General features: G+C 43.6%; 1 protein-coding gene across 5 annotated transcripts in view; it reads right to left on the bottom strand.

Annotated features, from left to right (window-relative positions):
* Positions 1 to 16,148, bottom strand: part of LOC133126169 (cadherin-12-like) — a 102,283-nt gene extending 86,135 nt beyond the window's left edge. For all 5 annotated transcript variants that reach the window (XM_061238086.1, XM_061238089.1, XM_061238090.1 and 2 more), the window contains exon 1: positions 15,915 to 16,148. In XM_061238086.1, the coding sequence (XP_061094070.1) occupies positions 15,915 to 16,148 (234 nt within the window). The remainder of the gene's footprint in view (positions 1 to 15,914) is intronic.
* Positions 16,149 to 19,002: the final 2,854 nt, after the last annotated feature.

Here is a 19,002-nt window from a genome sequence, read left to right as displayed (position 1 = left end):
AATAAAGTGTTTGGTGAGTGTATATCTACCATAAATATATAAAATTAAAATAAAAAAGCTGTGCTGAAACACCTTAAAATGCAAATGTTCCTGGCCCTTAGAAGTGCACTGGGAACCACGTCGACGCAGTTAAGGTTTCTGAGTTACTGAATCCCTTGCACGCTTTACTGCATCACGTCAGAACTGGCCCTCAAGTTTATCGCCGTTCATCACACAAAACAAGCATTCATCTCCGCCTAACATGAAGTCACCGAGATTCCAGACCGGCCACGGCACTTCAGCGGCAAGGTGACATTTATTTATTGCTGTAATTTATTTCTGCAAAGCAAATATTTCTCCAAATTTCCACACCGTCTCACGTAATAGAAAGTGTTATTGCATTCAGCGGGTAAATTACCCGCCGTGTAATCTGGGTTATTAATCAGAATGTATCAATAGAGCTCAGAATATCAATGTGAATGAAAGAAGGACCTTAAAATGGGACACGGGACTCTTGCATATTATCAATCTACATCCATATGCTAGTGTAAAATGGTGGACAGTTCAGAAAGTTAAACTTATTGTTATTACTACTTGTTATTACTACTAGGCAGTAGTAGTTGTAGTAGTAGCAGTAGCAGTAGCAGCAGTAGCAGCAGTAGTAGGAGTAGCAGTAGCAGTAGCAGTAGCAGTAGTAGTAGTAGTAGTAGTAGTAGTAGTACTAGTAGTAGTAGCAGCAGTAGTAGCAGTAGTAGTAGTAGTAGTAGTAGTAGTAGCAGCATTAGTAGTAGTAGTAGCAGCAGTAGTAGCAGTAGTAGTAGTAGTAGTAGTAGTAGTAGTAGTAGTAGCAGTAGTAGTAGTAGTAGTAGTAGTAGTAGTAGTAGTAGTAGTAGCAGTCGTAGTAGCAGTAATAGTATTAGTAGCAGTAGCAGTAATAGTAGTAGCAGTAGCAGCAGCAGTAGTAGCAGTAGTAGTAGCAGTAATATTACTAGTAGCAGTAGTAGTAGTAGTAGTAGCAGTAGCAACACCGGCAGTAGTAGCAGTAGTAGCAGTAGCAGTAGCATTAGTAGTAGTAGTAGTAGTAGTAGTAGTAGTAGTAGCAGTAGGAGTAGGAGCAGTAGCATTAGCATTAGTAGGAGTATCGGTTGGTACAGCAGTATACTGATGAGGGGACTGTGCTTATTTATTTATTTCATTATTTATGATAAATCATATGTGCACTATTGTCAGTGATGTGAGTCATAAACATTCTCCGCCAGCCCGGCAGTCATTACCATTGTTAATGTCCTTCAGCTCCTAAACGCACTACAATGGGGAGCCAGAATCCTGCCAAAACCTCACACCTAATTTTATGTACCGCAATCACGCCAAATTGATTCATGTCTGAAATGCGGCTGCCTCCGACAAAGCCATTGTCCTAAAACGCTAAATCGAAATTAAATTATTTGGGCATAATTTCATATTGGTGATTATGCCACTTCCAATCCAGTGTTAAAATGAAATCCTTAACAATGTTGTTCCATTCCAGCATCAAGTCATCAAGGCCATTGTTGCATTCGGAAATTGTCCCGTATAATCGGACTGAAACATTATGTAAAATGAATAAATCATTGATTTGTTCGTAGGCCTTGTCCTTGGGAAGAGCTTGACATCTTGATACTCTTTTCCCCTGAAACTTATTTTCAAAAAATCCGTCATGTGCTTCTTAATTGCCCACAACAGTGCCATTTATTTGAACGGTACAATGGTACACAGTAAAATTTTCAGCATGAAATCAACTCTTAGAGTGTACATACATTCCCAGTTGGTGCCATGTGTACTCTGTAAGGGGCAAAAGTGCTTGACTGGAAGGTTTGTGGTTCAAGCCCCAGTGTAGCAACAGTAAGATCTGTGCAGCTATTTGGCCCTTGAGCAAGGCCCTTAACCCCATATCGCTCCAGGGGGGATTGGCCCCTGCTTAGTCTCATCAACTGTAAGTCGCTTTGGATAAAAGTGTAAGTAAATGACTGTAATGTAATGTAATGAATTAACACTGGATATTTTACTGTGTTGCAGAAAATGACGCAAGCGAAGTAATCAGACACTCACTGAAAGCCTCCTCTGTGTGAGGCATGTGCCTTTAGCCAGACTGGCTAAACGTGTTTTTCAGGACCAATCTCACCTGTTTCACCTTTCTTTTAAAATACATCCATACCAGTCTGTTCTCAGACCTTCAAGTGCTGAGAAATTATGCAATTTTGTCTCTTTTGGAGAACGGGGCTACAAACTAGTTTGTTGCACATAAAATGTAGAAATTTGTTCTCCGTAGAAAGAACAAACTGGCCACTTGGTAGAGGGAATAAAAACATTCTTCATTCTGCAGACCCTCGAGAAAAAAAAAAAAGACAAAACAAACACTATGATTTATCTCCAACCTGACAACGGGGCAGGGAAGATTTTTCCCCAGGCTAATTTGTTTTATTGTGAAGCGAGTGCACTTCTTTTCAACAAGTACTCCTTCTTCAGCAGCCCTCTAGTGGCAACCGTACGCAACTGCAGCCGACTTCCACGGAAGCCACTCACTCTGCGGGTAAGTAATTCAAACGCGTAGAGGACCCCAGCGCTTCCCAGCCTATTCCTCCCTGTCGGAGGAAATAAATCAGTCCCCTCGACTTCTCCGCGCGTAGACGCTCTGTACATTAGGCGTGCCGCTGTAATGGGCTGCCCCGATTGGGGCCGGACACTTTGCCGAACGCGCTGACGTCACTCCCATTAGCTTAAGTGTCACCGGTGGGATCGCTTTTCCGCGGTTTCGGCCGCGAGGGGAGGGAGCGATCCCGCGGTCGCGTCTCCGAGATGTATTAACCGTGGAACCCCCGAGCGTCGGGATGCCTCGTCCCACGCTCTCCTGCGGCCGTTCCCACGTCCCAGACCGCCGTCTACACGTCCAATTACGCGCTGGCTGCTGTGACCCTACATCATTGTGATCATGTCTCTGTGATGTATTAACCGGCACCCCCCCCCCCCCCCCCCCCGGGCGTTGCGACGCAGTCATCCCCTACAGGGCTACAGGCTGTTCCGCAACCGCTCACGTCCCAGACTGTAATCTATTTTTATTTTCTCAAGACTCGTTACCTGAGTGGGGACTTCATTCCCACCCACCTCCGTTATAGCGCGCCTGAAACTTTCATTGTTTGGAAGTGGCAATCAATCAGCTCATAAAGGCGGCATAAAAAGGGTTTATTGCCTGAAGATATGATCCTGCTGAAAGATGAAAGCAGTGTTGGGAAGACGGCCATGAATCTATCTTTAATGTCGAGGAGGAATACGCCCAGGGGTTGGGGGGAGGGGGGCGTTCGGGGGGGCGGGGGCGGTGGGGGGCATCAATGAGACAGGAGATACAGCCAACTGTCACCTGAAAAAAACCGAGTTGGTAAACAAGACATTGTAGAAAACGCTGTTGCCCTTTAAAGAAAAAGAAATGTTTTCATTGACTTTTATTCAAATGAATAACCTTTATGAATTCCTCCTTATTTGAGCCCCACAGAGCCAGCCATCACTTGGCTTCTCTCTCCCATCCATCAGTGCTGCTGATGCAGTTAGCGGCGGCACAGACAGACCGCTGGTGCCTGTTCAACCGGAGGAGCTGCTAAGGGCGTCTGCTCCAGTCCGGTTCTGCTGACTGCAGCCCTCCAATAACTCCCCTATGTGAGATTACGTCCAATTACGCGCAAGCTCATGTGACTCTCTATCATCACAGCCAATAGGATGGTCAGGAATCCATCCCTAACCATTTAGCAAGTTTGTATGCATAGGACATTTCATACGATATCTAATGCAAGGCACTTTACATCAGACATTAGGGTATAAGAAAATAAAAACACACAGAATATGCCTTTAGCATGGCTCACATGTTTTTTTAGGACTGTGGTTTAGCCTGTGGTTTCACCTTTCTTTTAAAATGCATCCATACCAGTCTATTCTAAGACCTTTAAGTGCTGAGAAATGTTATGTCTCAATTTGCTCTTATATTACGACAGTGCAGTTATGCAACTTTGTCTCTTTTGGAGATCAGGGCCACAAAATAGAAAGAACAAACTGGCCACTTGGTAGAAAGAATAAAAACATTCTTCATTCTGCAGACCCTTGAGGAAAAACAAGACAAAACAGAATAAAATGAACCGTGCATGCTGTACCAATGGCTCCTGCTTCAGCTGGAAATGTCACCAGTTTTACTATTAAAATAAAACAACAAAATGTGAATCTGAAATGGCGTACAGTATTCACACATATAGAAACTTGACCGTACATATGCCTTTGGCCTTGTTCCCTGTGTGTCGGGATGGACCTGTCCTGCAATGTTGAAACATACCGGAATATGCCCCTGCCCCGGCCCACATGGGGGTGTGTGTGTGGCTACGGATAAAGGAGCTCAAACTTTGGTTTGAGTCCAGAGAGGAGGCACAAGGCCAAAGTCCCACAGACAGCCCCCAGGAGTCCGCTGAGGGCCCAGTCACGCATGCTGGGAACAATCTAGACGGAGTTTGTTTGAGGCTTTCAGAGTACCTGCGAGCGTGAACTCTCACACAGAGACACACGGTGGGTGTGTGTTTCTCTAAAGCGATAATCTCTGCCCTGAACTGTAAGCTGATTGCACGCTGTTTTGCTGCACCCCGGAATGATTTGTACGTTTCGGTGTCATGGCATCAGGTCATGATGAAGACTCTGGGGTCACAGTGAACGGAACCAGTCTTTTTATGCGAGAGGTTGCAGGTTCCATTTAAATGTGGTGCACAGCCAATAATAATATCAAGCTATATACTGTAAATGGGTAGTATGATGAAGATATAAAGTGTGTCACTCTAGATAAAGGCTCATACAATAATAATAGTAATAACCATACTCATAATAATAGGTATGCACTATTAACAAGGCTTTAGGACATTTCAATCAGCCTATTACAGTAGCCCAAGCATATAGCGTCTGATATATAACGCAGCATATGACTGTGGACGGGATCAGTCCATTAGTGACCTCTGTGTGTGATTAAGCAGCCTGACAGCGGCACTCATCCGGGGAGAGAGCTCGGCTCTCTGGCACCCGTACTGAGAGGCTGCCGTTGCCGTAGCGATTCCTGGCACACGAGAAGGACAGCTCCCGCCGTCTGCGTGCTGACCTCATCGGCCTGCTTCGTCCTGATTGGCCGGGGCCGGATTTACCACACAGCAGGGGATGGCGCTTTTTAAAATCGGTTTATTTTTATGTTTTATAATTATTATTATTTTTTATTTTTTTTATGTTTTCATTTGCAAATGGCCAGTGCGCAGATTGGGAGATGATTTTGTTTTGAGAGGAGCGTCTGCAGTAAGCGGGACCTCCCGGCCCCGGTGCACGGGACGTGCCCTAACGCGAGACGGGCGTGCTGAAAGCACATCAGTCCCTGAGAGCCGCCTTTTATTTCTTATTTTCCGGGTTGAAGTTAAGGGTCTGCGATGCATTTTAAATATGCCACTGCTGTGCGGGGTTACGATCTGTCTCAATAAATTAAACTAATTCAGCACGCCTGTGAGTCACGTCCCGGGGGGGAACGGCTACATCACAAATTAAAAGTAAGTGAGAGAGACTGTGTTCGTGCGAACCGGGCCCATTAAGGGAGGGAAACAGGTAATCAAGTGTGAAAATATTGACTTAAACAAATCTAATATAACTCTTAGTTTCTCTCACTTCTGTTTTCTGTTTGTTATTGGCAAGGTGACTCAGCGGCAAACATGACTTGCATTTGGAAAGGAAATAAAATGCGCTTAAACTGAGTTATACACTCAGCGAGTACTTGATTAGGTATTTATTAGACCTATTTTTTAGACTTATTGGTCTTCTACTGCTGTAGCTTATCCACTTAGAGGTTTGAAGCGTTGTGTGTTCAGAGATACTCTTCTGCATACCACTGTTGTAATGTGTGGTTATTTGCTTTACTGTCACCTTCCTGGCAGCTTTCCCCAGTCTGGCCCTGACGTCTCTCATTAACGAGGTGTTTCCGCCCGCAGAACTGCTGCTCACTGGATGCTTTTTGCACCATTCTCAGTCTTTAAAGAGACCGCTGCACGTGAAAATCCCAGGAGATCAGCAGTTTCTGAGATATTAAAACCTGTCTGGCACCAACAGTCATTCCACAGTAAGAACCACTTAGATCACATTTCTTCCGTGTTCTGACATTTGGTATGAAAAACAGCCAAACCTCTTGACCACATCTGCATGCTTTTATGCATTTAGTTTCAGTCACATCATTGGCTGATTAAATAATTGTATTAACAAGCTGGTGTACAGGTCTACCTAATAAAGTGCTCAGTGAATGTATACTTGTATACAGTAAAGGAGACTTCAACAACAATGAATGAATGCATTAATATTCATGGCTTACATTATACAAACAGTATATATGACTTGTCAAATTAGGATTTTTAACTTTTACTATCTCCGACTGCCTGGTACTACTGCTAAAACTACTCCTGCTATCATTATGATTGAAGTTGGATGAAGAAACATCCGTTGCACCAGCGCACTGAACTGAAATTAAATCACGTTTTCTGGCATGGCAGCGCATCTGATTGAAAATTCGCCCCCAAATCCAGCACAGTTCACCAGCAAAAGCAACTTAATTTCCCAAAAGCCACTTTATTCCTGGCCTGCCCAGGCCTGGATACTGGGTAATTACTGCTTCTCCTTTAGATACCGCGCACGCCGCTCTCCTCTCCTCACCGTCCTATCTCCCCGGATCATGTCAGGAAACGGGCAGCGCTGCCGCGTATTAGTGCGGATGGGATCCAGGCCTGGCTAAACGAGTGAAGAAAATTACGGCTTACAGCCACTTCTCTGGCCTTGCTTTGTCACTTCCCTGATGGAGCTCACTCACCACCAGCCTGCCCAACCCTCTCTAGTCTCATTCACACACTTCCAGGAAAACAAAATGGTTCCAGAAGGAACCTTAAGATCACAGGTGTCACGTCATGTTTCATGTTTAGTCGTTGTCTTAGTTACGTTATTGTCATGTCACGTGTTATGTTAGTCTAGTCTCGCCATGTTGTTATGCTTTATTTCTTGTTACATTTGATTTTCATGTCATGTTGCGTTTCATGTTTCGTTGTTATGATTTAATTGTTAAGTCTTGTCTTGCCACGTTATTTAGTTTATTCATGTTACGATTTATGTTTGTTTCATGTTGTGTTCCGTTCATTGTTTAGCATACACTTTTTCATGTCTTTCTGCAAACCTTGCATTCATGCTTTCTCTCTCTCCCTTTCTGTCACTCACCCTTCCCGAATTGTTTCAATTTCCCTTGTCTTCTTACTAATCTACTAACTTTAGATCAGGATTGGGCAATACTAACATTCTAACCATGTGTTCATGTTACCTTACGTTTCTTGTGCATGTCATTTACTAATTTACTAATGCTAGGGCAGGATAGGTTTATGACTAATGATTACTAATTATCTTGTTAACTTGTCAATCCTCCACACTTTATTTCCATTCTCATGCTGCTCTCAAGCTAATTGTCTACACCTGTCTACACCTGCATATATAGCTCAGTTCCATGTCATGTCTTTGCAAAATTGTTGCCTCCTGTTTGTCCCTGTTTGTGCACTCTTTAGCGGGTTTGTCAAGCCATTGTCTACCCGTTATGATCCAAGCCTGTTTATTGACCAAAGTTTATTCACTTCTATTTTGTTGACCATTGCCTGCCTGTACCACGACTTGCCTGCTGTCTTTGTGCTTTTCCCCCGCGGAGCAGGCTTCCGTCTTGAATCTTGCGCCGTCATCAACCCTGAGCCTGCCTACCGTTCGCCTGTTCTTCTGCCCCGCTGACAGCTTTCCTGGCTACTGGACTTTTTGCATGGTGTACCGATTACGAGACTGCCTTCTCCCTCGGTACTGTACTTTGGTTTTTGGCTGGATTTCACGTGTATGAACATTGCTTGTTTTTTGACTACGCTCACTGGACATTTCCTGAATAAAGCCCTGACGGGACTTTATTACACCCCTTTTGTCTGAATCGTGCATTTTGGGTCCAACCCCCCACGCACCCGTCTCAACAGGTACTAGGATCAACCTGACGGTATCTAGTTAATGGGTTCTTTGTTGCATAAAATGGTTCTTTGTCAGCATGGCTTTCACACATCACACCTAATAATAATACTAAAAACTATTTGTTATTGAGCTGACACTTATATCCAAAGTGACTTACAGTTGATTAGACGAAGCAGTGGACAATCCCCCCCTGGTGCAATGTGGGGTTAAGGACCTTGTTCAAGGGTCAAACAGTTGCTTAGACCTTATCGTGGCTACACCAGGGCTTGAACCACCAACCTTCCAAGTCCCGGTCATGTACCTTAGCCACTAGGCTACGAGCTACCCAAAATATGTGACAGAGGGTTCCATAAAGATCTAAAAAGGCTTGCCCTAGGGGGACAGCCCAAAGAGCCCTATTGTCTGAGAGTCCTGAACCTGATTTCACCTGTGGGTTACAGGGTGAAAGGAGTCTATCTGCGTGGAGCGAGCACACCCACATGATCTCGCACCGGTCTTTCATTTCCAGGACACCATTTTCTACAGTCCAGCAAACCACAGGTACAGGTTTTATTTTGAGCACATGCCTGCAAATAAGGTCTGTGCATGACCCTGGGTTGTTTAATGTCATCTTTATCTTATTTTATTGTCCAATGTTTTATATTTACAGCACTGAAGTTAAGCTCAAAGCTGCAACACAGCAAATGTCCGTGTATTAAATCAACAAGAATCGGAATCGTGCTGTAACATAATACAAATAACAAACTATATTAATGCTATAACATAATAACCATAATTAACTATATTAGTGCTATAACACAATTAACATAATAGACTATAACAGTGCTATATCATAATACACTAACAGTGCTATAACCCACTAGACATAATAAACTATATCAGTGTTATCACATAATAAACATAATAAACTAGAACAGTGCGATCACATAATGAATATAATGAACTAGAACAGTGCGATCACATAATGAATATAATTAACTAGAACAGTGCGATCACATAATGAATATAATAAACTAGAACAAGTGTGATCACATAATTAACATAATTAACTAGAACAGTGCGATCACATAATGAATATAATAAACTAGAACAAGTGTGATCACATAATTAACATAATGAACTAGAACAGTGCGATCACATAATAAACATAATAAACTAGAACAGCGCATGTATTCTAAAAAGAGGGAGCATGTTGGAGAGACTTGCTGTAGTTCACAGAGTAACTGAGTCATAACCCTTAAGATGATCCTTCAGTGTGTCTGGGGACTTGAGTCTCCATCTGCCAGTATTGTGGTCATACTCCATCTCTCATTCCTCTTAATAATGTCCTAATAAACTCATTCTTAAGAGTTTGTACTCTGAGAAGATATGCATATATACCTTCCTTATTACATGCTGAGTTATTCCCCGACTACAAGATTGGGGATAATTTGATAACCATGATGTGTGCTGTCTTTTCAAGCAGAGCATTGCAGACATTCTACTCTGAGTGATATTGGGGGCAAGCAATATTTTTTATAATTTACTCAGTCCTTATTTCTTTTTAAGTTTTCCTGAAGAGTAGTGCATTATACACTCACCAAGCACTTTATTAGGAACATTTTACTTACTCCTACTTATTCATGTGATTATCTAATGAGCCAATTGTGTGGCAGCAATGCAATGCATACAATCATGTAGATACAGGTGAGGAGTTTCAGTTAATGTTCACATCAATCATCAGAATTGGGGAAAAAAGTGACTTTGACCGTGGAATGATTGTTGGTGGCAGATAGGGTGGTTTGAGTATCTCAGAAACTGGGATTTTCATGCACATAAGTGTCTAGAGTTTGCAAAGAATGGTGCAAAAAAGTGGATAGGCTACAGCAGTAGAAGTCTAAAAAACAAGTCTTATAAATACATAATAACAGGCTCCCTGAGTGTATGTCCACAGACATAAATGAGTGTTTGCTGACAAAGTTAACTGAGCTCTTCAGTGTGGGAGCCAAACCTTGATCTTACAAGGACTTTTTCAGTTTCCTGCCACCGCGATACATTCCCCAGCTGTCTCCTAAGGCTCAGACGTTCTTTTCATCATTGTGACCACCCATAAATGTCTTAAATGCGACATAGCAGAGTCAAAAACACCACCCACACATCTGTTCCAGAACCAATTCAAATTTAAGTCTGAAATACGTAGACATAGCAGAGCTATGACCTCTTAGTCAGTAGCCGATTGTCACACGTTACTTATGCAATTATTTTACATCCCTTTCAGGAGGTTCCTGTGCGTTTATTTCCTGATGAGTCGAAATTAGTTTCGAAGGAGGCGAGGCGCTGTCCTAAAAAATATCGTCCATCAAAAGGCTGCTTATTGGCCATTAGGCGGAAGAGCGTGTCTCTCCCATTGGGACTGGGCCGTGTCTGTAGGCCATGGTGGGGAGGCTGCTCTCAATGCACGGCGCAGATAACGCATCTGAAGAGGACTGTGAACTGTGTCTGTCCGGGCAAAGACTGCTATAGAGCCTTTCTCATGCGGGGCTTGTATTACACTCATTAGGAAATGCAAGACAATGCTTTAAAAAGCGTCATTTACATTACATTACAATCACTCCGCAGACACTCTTATCTAGAGTGACAAAAGCTACCCCCGACTGTTATTCATTGAGTTATGATATTGTTCATTCCAGACGGATGCATTTTGTGATAATCACAGTAAAAGCTGCAATGTCTTATTTTTGGAATAACTTTTTGAGTAACTTCTGAATGAATTCATTATTTAATGAATAAATAAAGAAACCACATAGTATGAGGATTCATACTGTTTCAGTTCAATAGACTTACGTTTTTAAATAGCATACAATCCAAACGCCGTCAATGACACCTGTGTATTATGCATTGCATCGCAGTTACTGAGCTGATGTTTTATCCAAAGCGACTTGGACCAATTGGTTAATTGGACCAAGCAGGGGACAATCCCCCGTGGAGCAATGTGGGGTTAAGGGCCTTGCTCAAGGGCTCAAAAGCTGTGCAGATCCTGTTATGGCTATACCGGGGCTTGAGCCACCAACCTTCCAAGTCCTGGTCATGTACGCTGGCCCCAAGGCTTCAGGCTGCCTCTACACGCGTGTGCTGTTTTAAAGGCACCACGCTGGTCGACTGTTGATAAGCTCAGGGCGTTCTGCACCTGGTGCATGTGGTTACCATGGTGAAAAAAGCAGCGAAACACCATCTCGGAACATAAATAAATAAATAAATAACCTGGCTGAGCCAAGGGACCAAACCAGTAAATAAGCAGAACAACAACACGACAACATGACTAATGAGCCCTCTGGCAGAGAATGTTCTAGCAACCCCTTTGGTGGTTAGGATGACCATAACCCCGTGACCACAGCCTACAGGCTCCCCTTTGGTGGTTAGGATGACTATAACCCCGTGACCACAGCCTACAGGCTCCCGTTTGGTGGTTAGGATGACTATAACCCTGTGACCACAGCCTACAGGCTCCCCTTTGGTGGTTAGGATGACCATAACCCCGTGACCACAGCCTCCAGGCTCCCCTTTGGTGGTTAGGATGACCATAACCCCGTGACTACAGCCTACAGGCTCCCCTTTGGTGGTTAGGATGACCATAACCCCGTGACCACAGCCTCCAGGCTCCCTGTCGGTGGTTAGGATGACCATAACCCCGTGACTACAGCCTACAGGCTCCCGTTTGGTGGTTAGGATGACCATAACCCCGTGACCACAGCCTCCAGGCTCCCTGTCGGTGGTTAGGATGACCATAACCCCGTGACCACAGCCTCCAGGCTCCCCTTTGGTGGTTAGGATGACCATAACCCCGTGACCACAGCCTCCAGGCTCCCTGTCGGTGGTTAGGATGACCATAACCCTGTGACCACAGCCTACAGGCTCCCGTTTGGTGGTTAGGATGACCATAACCCTGTAGCCACAGCTACCAGTCTCCCCCCATGACCGTGTCCTCCTCCAGCGGACCTCTGGGGGAAACACGATGTCTGAGCACTTCGGGTAATTAAGAGATGCGATCCGCCGGGTAGACTGCCCTCATTTGGAGCCAGCAGATTACAGTATTTAAGGTTTTCTCAGGCAGGGCTGAGTGATTCACTCTACAAATGCCTTTAATGGGGGCGGTAGGAGGCAATCAGTCAGTTATTTCCTTGCACAGTGTCTGTGTGGAGCTAAAAGAAAAGGGAAAAAAGAAAAGTTTACGAAACTAGGAAGTGAGAGAAACACTTGTAAGTCTTGCAGCGTGGCCAAACTGGCCAAAGCTGACCTGGGCATCTCTGAAACGCAGCTAAACAACTCTGGAGCGGTTTTGTGCAAAGAAGAGCTGATCTGAGCAGAGCACGAGGAGATTTGGGGAGAGCGGGAGTAAATTTGAACAGTGCTGGGGCAGATTTAAAAAGCTAGAAGTGTCAGTTTTTAACTTCCATCCATAGCACTTACTTCATACCTAATACAAATAATGGCTTGGAATTTGATAAAATAAATAAATAATACATAAATAAATTAAAATAATCGTAAAAAGCTCTCCGGAACACACACAGAAAAACAGTCCCTCAACAGAAACAGTGTCCTCGTTGGACTCTTTTAGAGTTAATTTTGTATGGCTGAAGCTGGTTTAACACTGGCCACACTTTAAAATAAGGTACATGAATCAGCATTAAATAAATATAGTTGTTAACATTACTTAACTGACAAATGTATTAATTAAGCCTGAAATTAACTTTTCATGAGTTAATGTATTTGCAAACTCCTAACTAGTGTATTTGTTACATTAATATTTATATACTATCAAACCATGGCATAAATGTATAATTAGTTGACCATTAACAAATACATACATTGTTGCCATTTGAATATTAATTGACATGAACTTGTGCCGCTGTTAAAATGAATTAACGATGTACAAATATATAAACAGAGCTGTTCAGACTGACTTCTCGGTAGTTAATTAATAACTGTATCAGTGAAAGAAAATTAATCTAGCCTGATTTGAAAAGTGTTGGCAAATAAATATTTAAAAGCTGGACTTTCCATCCAATATATGTCCAGTTCAAGTTATTTACAACTGCAATTAAAACATTAAAACTACTACTGCTGCTAACACTGCCATAGCCTCAGGCAGCGACCTTGAATAACTTTCATTTTTAAAACTCCAGTCCACACTACACTCAGAGCATTTTCTATCAAGAAAAGAAAATTAGTATTAAAACACGTTCTTATTAAACTGCTAAATCACGAATGATGAATCCCAGATAATGACACTGTTGGTGTTTAGTAAGGCACTCACACGGCCTGTGTATGATCGAAAAGTGAAAACACACTTGTACTAATGCTGGATAAAACATCAATAACGTGTTTATAAAGCATTTATAATGCAATAATTAATGTTCTATTGGCTTGCATTCTAAAGTGCAACCAACATAAATATTTAAAAAGCAAGAGGTTGAAAAAAAAGACCAGACGGGCCTCTGTCAGTTTTATGAGAGTCATCATTTTATGATGTTTTTTTTTTTACTGTCACTCCTGCAAAGTCATGAATTCATAAACCGCTCATTTTGCTGTTTATATACGTCTGCTGTGCAATCACAAAATAAATATAGAACCTCCTGGCGGGCATCCCAAAATATATTGATTTCACCCTCCTTAATGCACTCTGAAATTCGCGAAATGAGATCTGATACGACGGGACACATAAATGAATACAGTCGGGATCACAGCAGAAGGCAGCGGCCCTGCTGGAGGAGAAAAGCGGATTAGGGACTGGATTAACGGAGGGATGGAGGGATGGAGGGATGGGGGGGGGGGGAGCTCTGTCCTCCTGTGTTCACAGAGTCCCACTCTGGCAGGGTGGAGGGTTACACTGTGACCACGCTGAGACTCTGAGCGATTAAACACGAGTCAGACAAATCTCTGTCTGTCTCTGTTTCTGCCTCTGTCTCCATCAAAGCCGAATTAGCTTTCTCCGCATGAGAAACGCGAGGCATTGTACCGCCTAAGACAACCTCCTCTGTAGCAGTCTCGCTCTCAAATACACTTTCTAAATGGGGGTACAAAAGTCTCTTCCTTTATCAATCTCTCTCCCTCTCTTTATCTCTCTTCATAGTGTTATAATAAAGGTGTGTTGCAAAATGTCCGCATATCCACATATTCTCTCCATCACTTTCTCTCTCTTTTGTTTTCTTCTTCACTGAAGGACGTACAGTATATATAGCTCGATTTATATGGACACCTAGTGAAAGCAATTGTGCGATTGCCATTTTTATAGAAAATGAATATGACAACAATACCTTCCCTGAGCAAAATCAAAAGGCTGCTGTGTCTTTCATTATGCTCTCTATCTCTTTCTCTCTCTCTCTTCCTCCTTCTTCATCCACACATTTCTGCAGCCCCACTGGGGTCCAGTGGTATCACAGACTGGGCCGTGTCCTTGTCTGACTCAGCCAAGTGCGCAGTGAGTTTAGCCTAAATCCTCCAGCCAGCGATTATCAGCACTTTCTCTGAACTCTCCACTGCACACACAAACGCACGCACACCCACCCACACATAGTCACACACACACATACTCTCTCTCACACACACACACACACACACACATACTCTCACACACACACATACATACTCTCACACACACACACACACATACTCTCTCTCACACACACACACACATACTCTCACACACACACATACATACTCTCACGCACACACACACACACACGCATGCACACACACACACACACACACACATACTCTCACACACACACACACACACACACACACACACACACACACACACACACACATATACACACGTACTCTCACACACACATACATACTCTCACACACACACACACACATACTCTCACACACACACACACTCACACACACACACACACACACACACACTCACACACACACACACACACACACACACACACAGTGCCATAGGGCTGTGTGCCAGATGCAGGGGTTACACCAGCGTGCTGCAGAGCTCCATTGGACCGCAGGGTCTTAATGAGCCATGTTCCCCAGTCAGTGGCTCAAGTCTGGCCCACATTACTTCTACATTATTCACACTTTATTAATTATCCAGGCTGACCTCGATATCTTTTAAGCTTTTAAATATTTTCCCTATTTATTTTCTCTTTTTTTTGTGAAGCAGTTCATTTAATTTCACAGACACAACCTGAAAATCACCTTTTTTTATGCCATTGAAAATCACCCCTGTCTTTAAAGGGCAAAAACAATGAAAATATATAATTTATTTATCCTACTGACAATCTAGCACTTCTTTTAAAGATTGCCACCAATGACAGCCCACCCCTTGCTGAGTCACTGATGTTCCTGCCCTTTTTATAGAAACTTCTGACACAAGTGTTCTCCAGACTACATTCCGACAATATCCACACCTTGAGCTATTGACAACCTACCCTTTGCTTTGAAAGACTGCAAACCACAGGAAATCACCCATTGTTTTAAAAGGTAGATACAAGGACAATGCGCTGTTGTTTTAATAACTAGGCGATAGCTACCCGCAGACTGCTTCGACCACTGGCCATCTACCATGAGTTTTCAAGACCAGATTGATTGAGCCTTTGCTTTGAAAGGCCGCAGCCACAGAAAATCACCTGGAGAAAATAAACACAATTTTTGTTTTACAAACTGGGCTATAGCTACCAGCAGTCTACTATGACCATGGACTGACTGTCATGAGAGTTAAATGTGAAGTTGTGACAAGCCAGAACTTCAGCGGCTGAGAACCTACACTTTAACCGCTGACAATTAATCTCATATTTTATAGACTACAGGCAATAAAAGTCATCGTTCGTACAGGTAAAACGGAAGAAGAAAGAGCCCGCATTGTGCCTTACCTTGCCCACGTACTGGGGGTCGGACCCCATGTACTCCTCCAGCACAAAGAACTGGTTCCACACCCATCCCCTCTTTACCCTCTGGAACCCCTGCGCTCCGTTCCTCCTCAATCCCAGCATGCTGCGGGGCGGGTCTTTTCCCAGCCTGCCCTGGGGCGGCGAGTGCAGGGGGGACAGCAGACCCCTGTCCATCAGAAAGCAGAGGAGCAGCAGCGAGCAGTTCCTCGTAAGCATCGGTAATCCGGAGGGTAAACTCCGACTGAAAACAAAAAAAAAAGGGGGGGGGGGGGGGCTGCCTCCCAGGGGGGGAGGGGGGGGGCAGAGGGGCGGGGGTGGGTCCCTGAGGCTGGGCGAGGAGCGCTGTTCAGTGACGACGCCCCAGGACCGCAGGGTGAGCCCCCAACCGTGGCTGTAGCGGTTTCCTCCTTTCAGCTGCTCACGGGGGCCATGACCTGGTCGAGAACAGACACAAGATGAAGGCGAGAAATGTTTAAAGGTGGAGAGAAAAGGCAGACAGCGATCTATAGCCCTTTGAAGCTGAATAACGTGTCAAAAAGCACTCCTATTTCCTCCTCCGTCGAATAACTCTCTTATTTCTCAACGTAGGAACATTTTTTTTCTCCTTATGCAGGGGAGACTTGTGAGTCTCAAATATGTGGAATTGGCCTAAGTTTCATCACCCTCAGTGTCAAAGGGCTAGAACAAACACGATTATTATTCATTATACAGAAGTATGAAGAACCCCGAAGCACAAAGTCACCTTCTTCAGCCTGCACTGTCATGCACAAAACACAAAACCTACTCATACAATGTTAAATGCACTCAACAAATAACCAAACAGTAAAATGTTCAGTGTTAAATTGAGCATACGGCCCAATTGGACACTGGACATTTTACTATGCATCCATAAGAAGACTAGTTTAAACTAATAGACTAAGTAGACATGGCTAATTTGCGTGACAGATGGCAATGCTGTCTTCTTTTTTTTTCCAGTTAGATGAGTGATACAAGAGTTATTGGGATGAATAAGCATAAAACATGCTAACTTTAGTGGAATGCCTATAGCACTATTCATATCTGCCGGTGCATCAGTTTTGCTTTTTTTTCGTATTGACTTCTGTCAAAAGAAAACTTGCAGAAAAAATCTGCTGAGAAGAGAGCATCAGTGCTCCTGTGCGTCTGAAAAACACCACCGAGTGTGGAAGTCAGTTCCTTCAAACAGACAGGTTGGAACAATACACCTCAGAAGTTATTCCTGGCTACCATTACAACCCATTGCATCACTGACATTATTTTTGGGCATGCCTAAAACAAATATGAATCGGGGACTGTTGTCAGCTGAACAGTCGTAACGAACTGATGCTGAGGGCGATAAAAGATTAGACTTTTTTGGCTAAATGGATTAATGTGGGGAATGCACATGACAGGATTGTTCAGCGTGCTGTAGTTGGCACTTCATGGCGGATGTACAGTTGATGAGTAACAGTATCAGAGGTATCAGAAATAAAAAAGGAACTGAGCCTATAACTGTCCTCAGGGCCATTTCAGCTTCAACCTACGGGCAAGTTGCTTTGCTTTAGTAAGAATATACATTGTCATAACTGGATAATTGTGAAAAACTGTAGACTCGAAATTGTTCTGAATATGAGTGTCTGCTAAACACACAAATAATAATATCAATAACAATCATATCGTAATTAATCTTATCCTTCATGGACCGGAATACGACTAGATAGAGGGAGAGAGAGATAGAGAGAGTGAGAGAGAGAGATAGAGAGGGAGAGAGAGTGAGAGAGAGATAGAGAGGGAGAGAGAGTGAGAGAGAGATAGAGAGTGAGAGAGATATAGAGAGGGAGAGAGAGAGATAGAGAGTGAGAGAGATATAGAGAGGGAGAGAGAGAGAGATAGAGAGGGAGAGAGAGTGAGAGAGATAGAGAGGGAAAGAGAGAGAGAGATATAGAGGGAAAGAGAGATAGAGATAGAGAGAGTGAGAGAGAGATAGAGAGTGAGAGAGATATAGAGAGGGAGAGGGATTAGTGAGTTTAAAGCTGGGGTAGGCAATGTTTGGGGTGCGAGCCAAATCTGGGCAGTAGAAGAAACCCACCCCCTCCTCTCCAGTCAGCCTCTCAGGGGAGGGGGGGGTATGTGCCCCAATTTTCATAGGCAGGTACGGGATGACCTCATTGGATGTTATCTAAAATCTGGGGGACAGTCACAGATATCAGATTTTTTTTTTTCCAGAGCAGTTGGTTTATTGCTAGCTGTCAAAATGTGAAGACAATTTCACCAAATATTACCAAAAAATATTGCCTAGCCCAGCTTAACAAAAAAAAAGTGTGATTCACTGAGATCTCTAACAGGTGAGGGGGGGATATGTCACGGCACTGAGACAGTATTCCCCTCTGAGTTGTAAAGTATCTCAGATTACCCCGCGAGTAACCTTAGTGAAACACTGACAGATCCCCGACTGCCTTTAAGTGGCAAACCATGATTATCCAACACTGAATAAAAGCCTTTTTGTCAAGGATGTTCTGATTCCCGTCTTTCGTTTCCCGAGAAGCTTTAAAATGGCTTCTTCCTAAACTCCCTGTCCTTTCCCCTGCCCCCCGACGGATTGTAATGGTAATTGTGATGTAACTCAAAGGGGCGTGATCCAATCTTGACTGACATCCTGTGGGGTCTGTAAGGAATGTAGGGTATCACAATTTAATCAGGGAGCCCTTATCTCCTAGTGGTCTGCCACATGAAAACAGTTTGATGAATAGGAGCGATTACCTCACCCACTGCCTACCCAATCATTTCAATTACAGGCCTGGCTTGAAAAAAAAAGAAAAAAAAAATCTCCACTACCCCAAAACCCTAAGTACATTTAAAGCTAAAAACTTTTTTTTTTGTTCAGCCGCAATCTTAACTTGGACCCAGAGTGCTGCAATTGCACAGAAGGTCAGCGACCTCTCCCGATATCTTTGGCTCCAAACAAAACGGCAGAGCCCCATCAACCACAGCAATGAAGACAGACCGCTGGGTCTGTTTGTAAGAGCTGCCGTCGCCCGCTGTGCCCTCCGATATTAACAGTAAGAGTGAGGCC

The sequence above is a fragment of the Conger conger genome, chromosome 4 (genome assembly GCF_963514075.1).
Source record: "Conger conger chromosome 4, fConCon1.1, whole genome shotgun sequence".
NCBI classification, from domain to species: domain Eukaryota; kingdom Metazoa; phylum Chordata; class Actinopteri; order Anguilliformes; family Congridae; genus Conger; species Conger conger.
The sequence above is the reverse complement of the archived record's forward strand: the minus strand, read 5'-3'. Positions and strand labels throughout refer to the sequence as shown.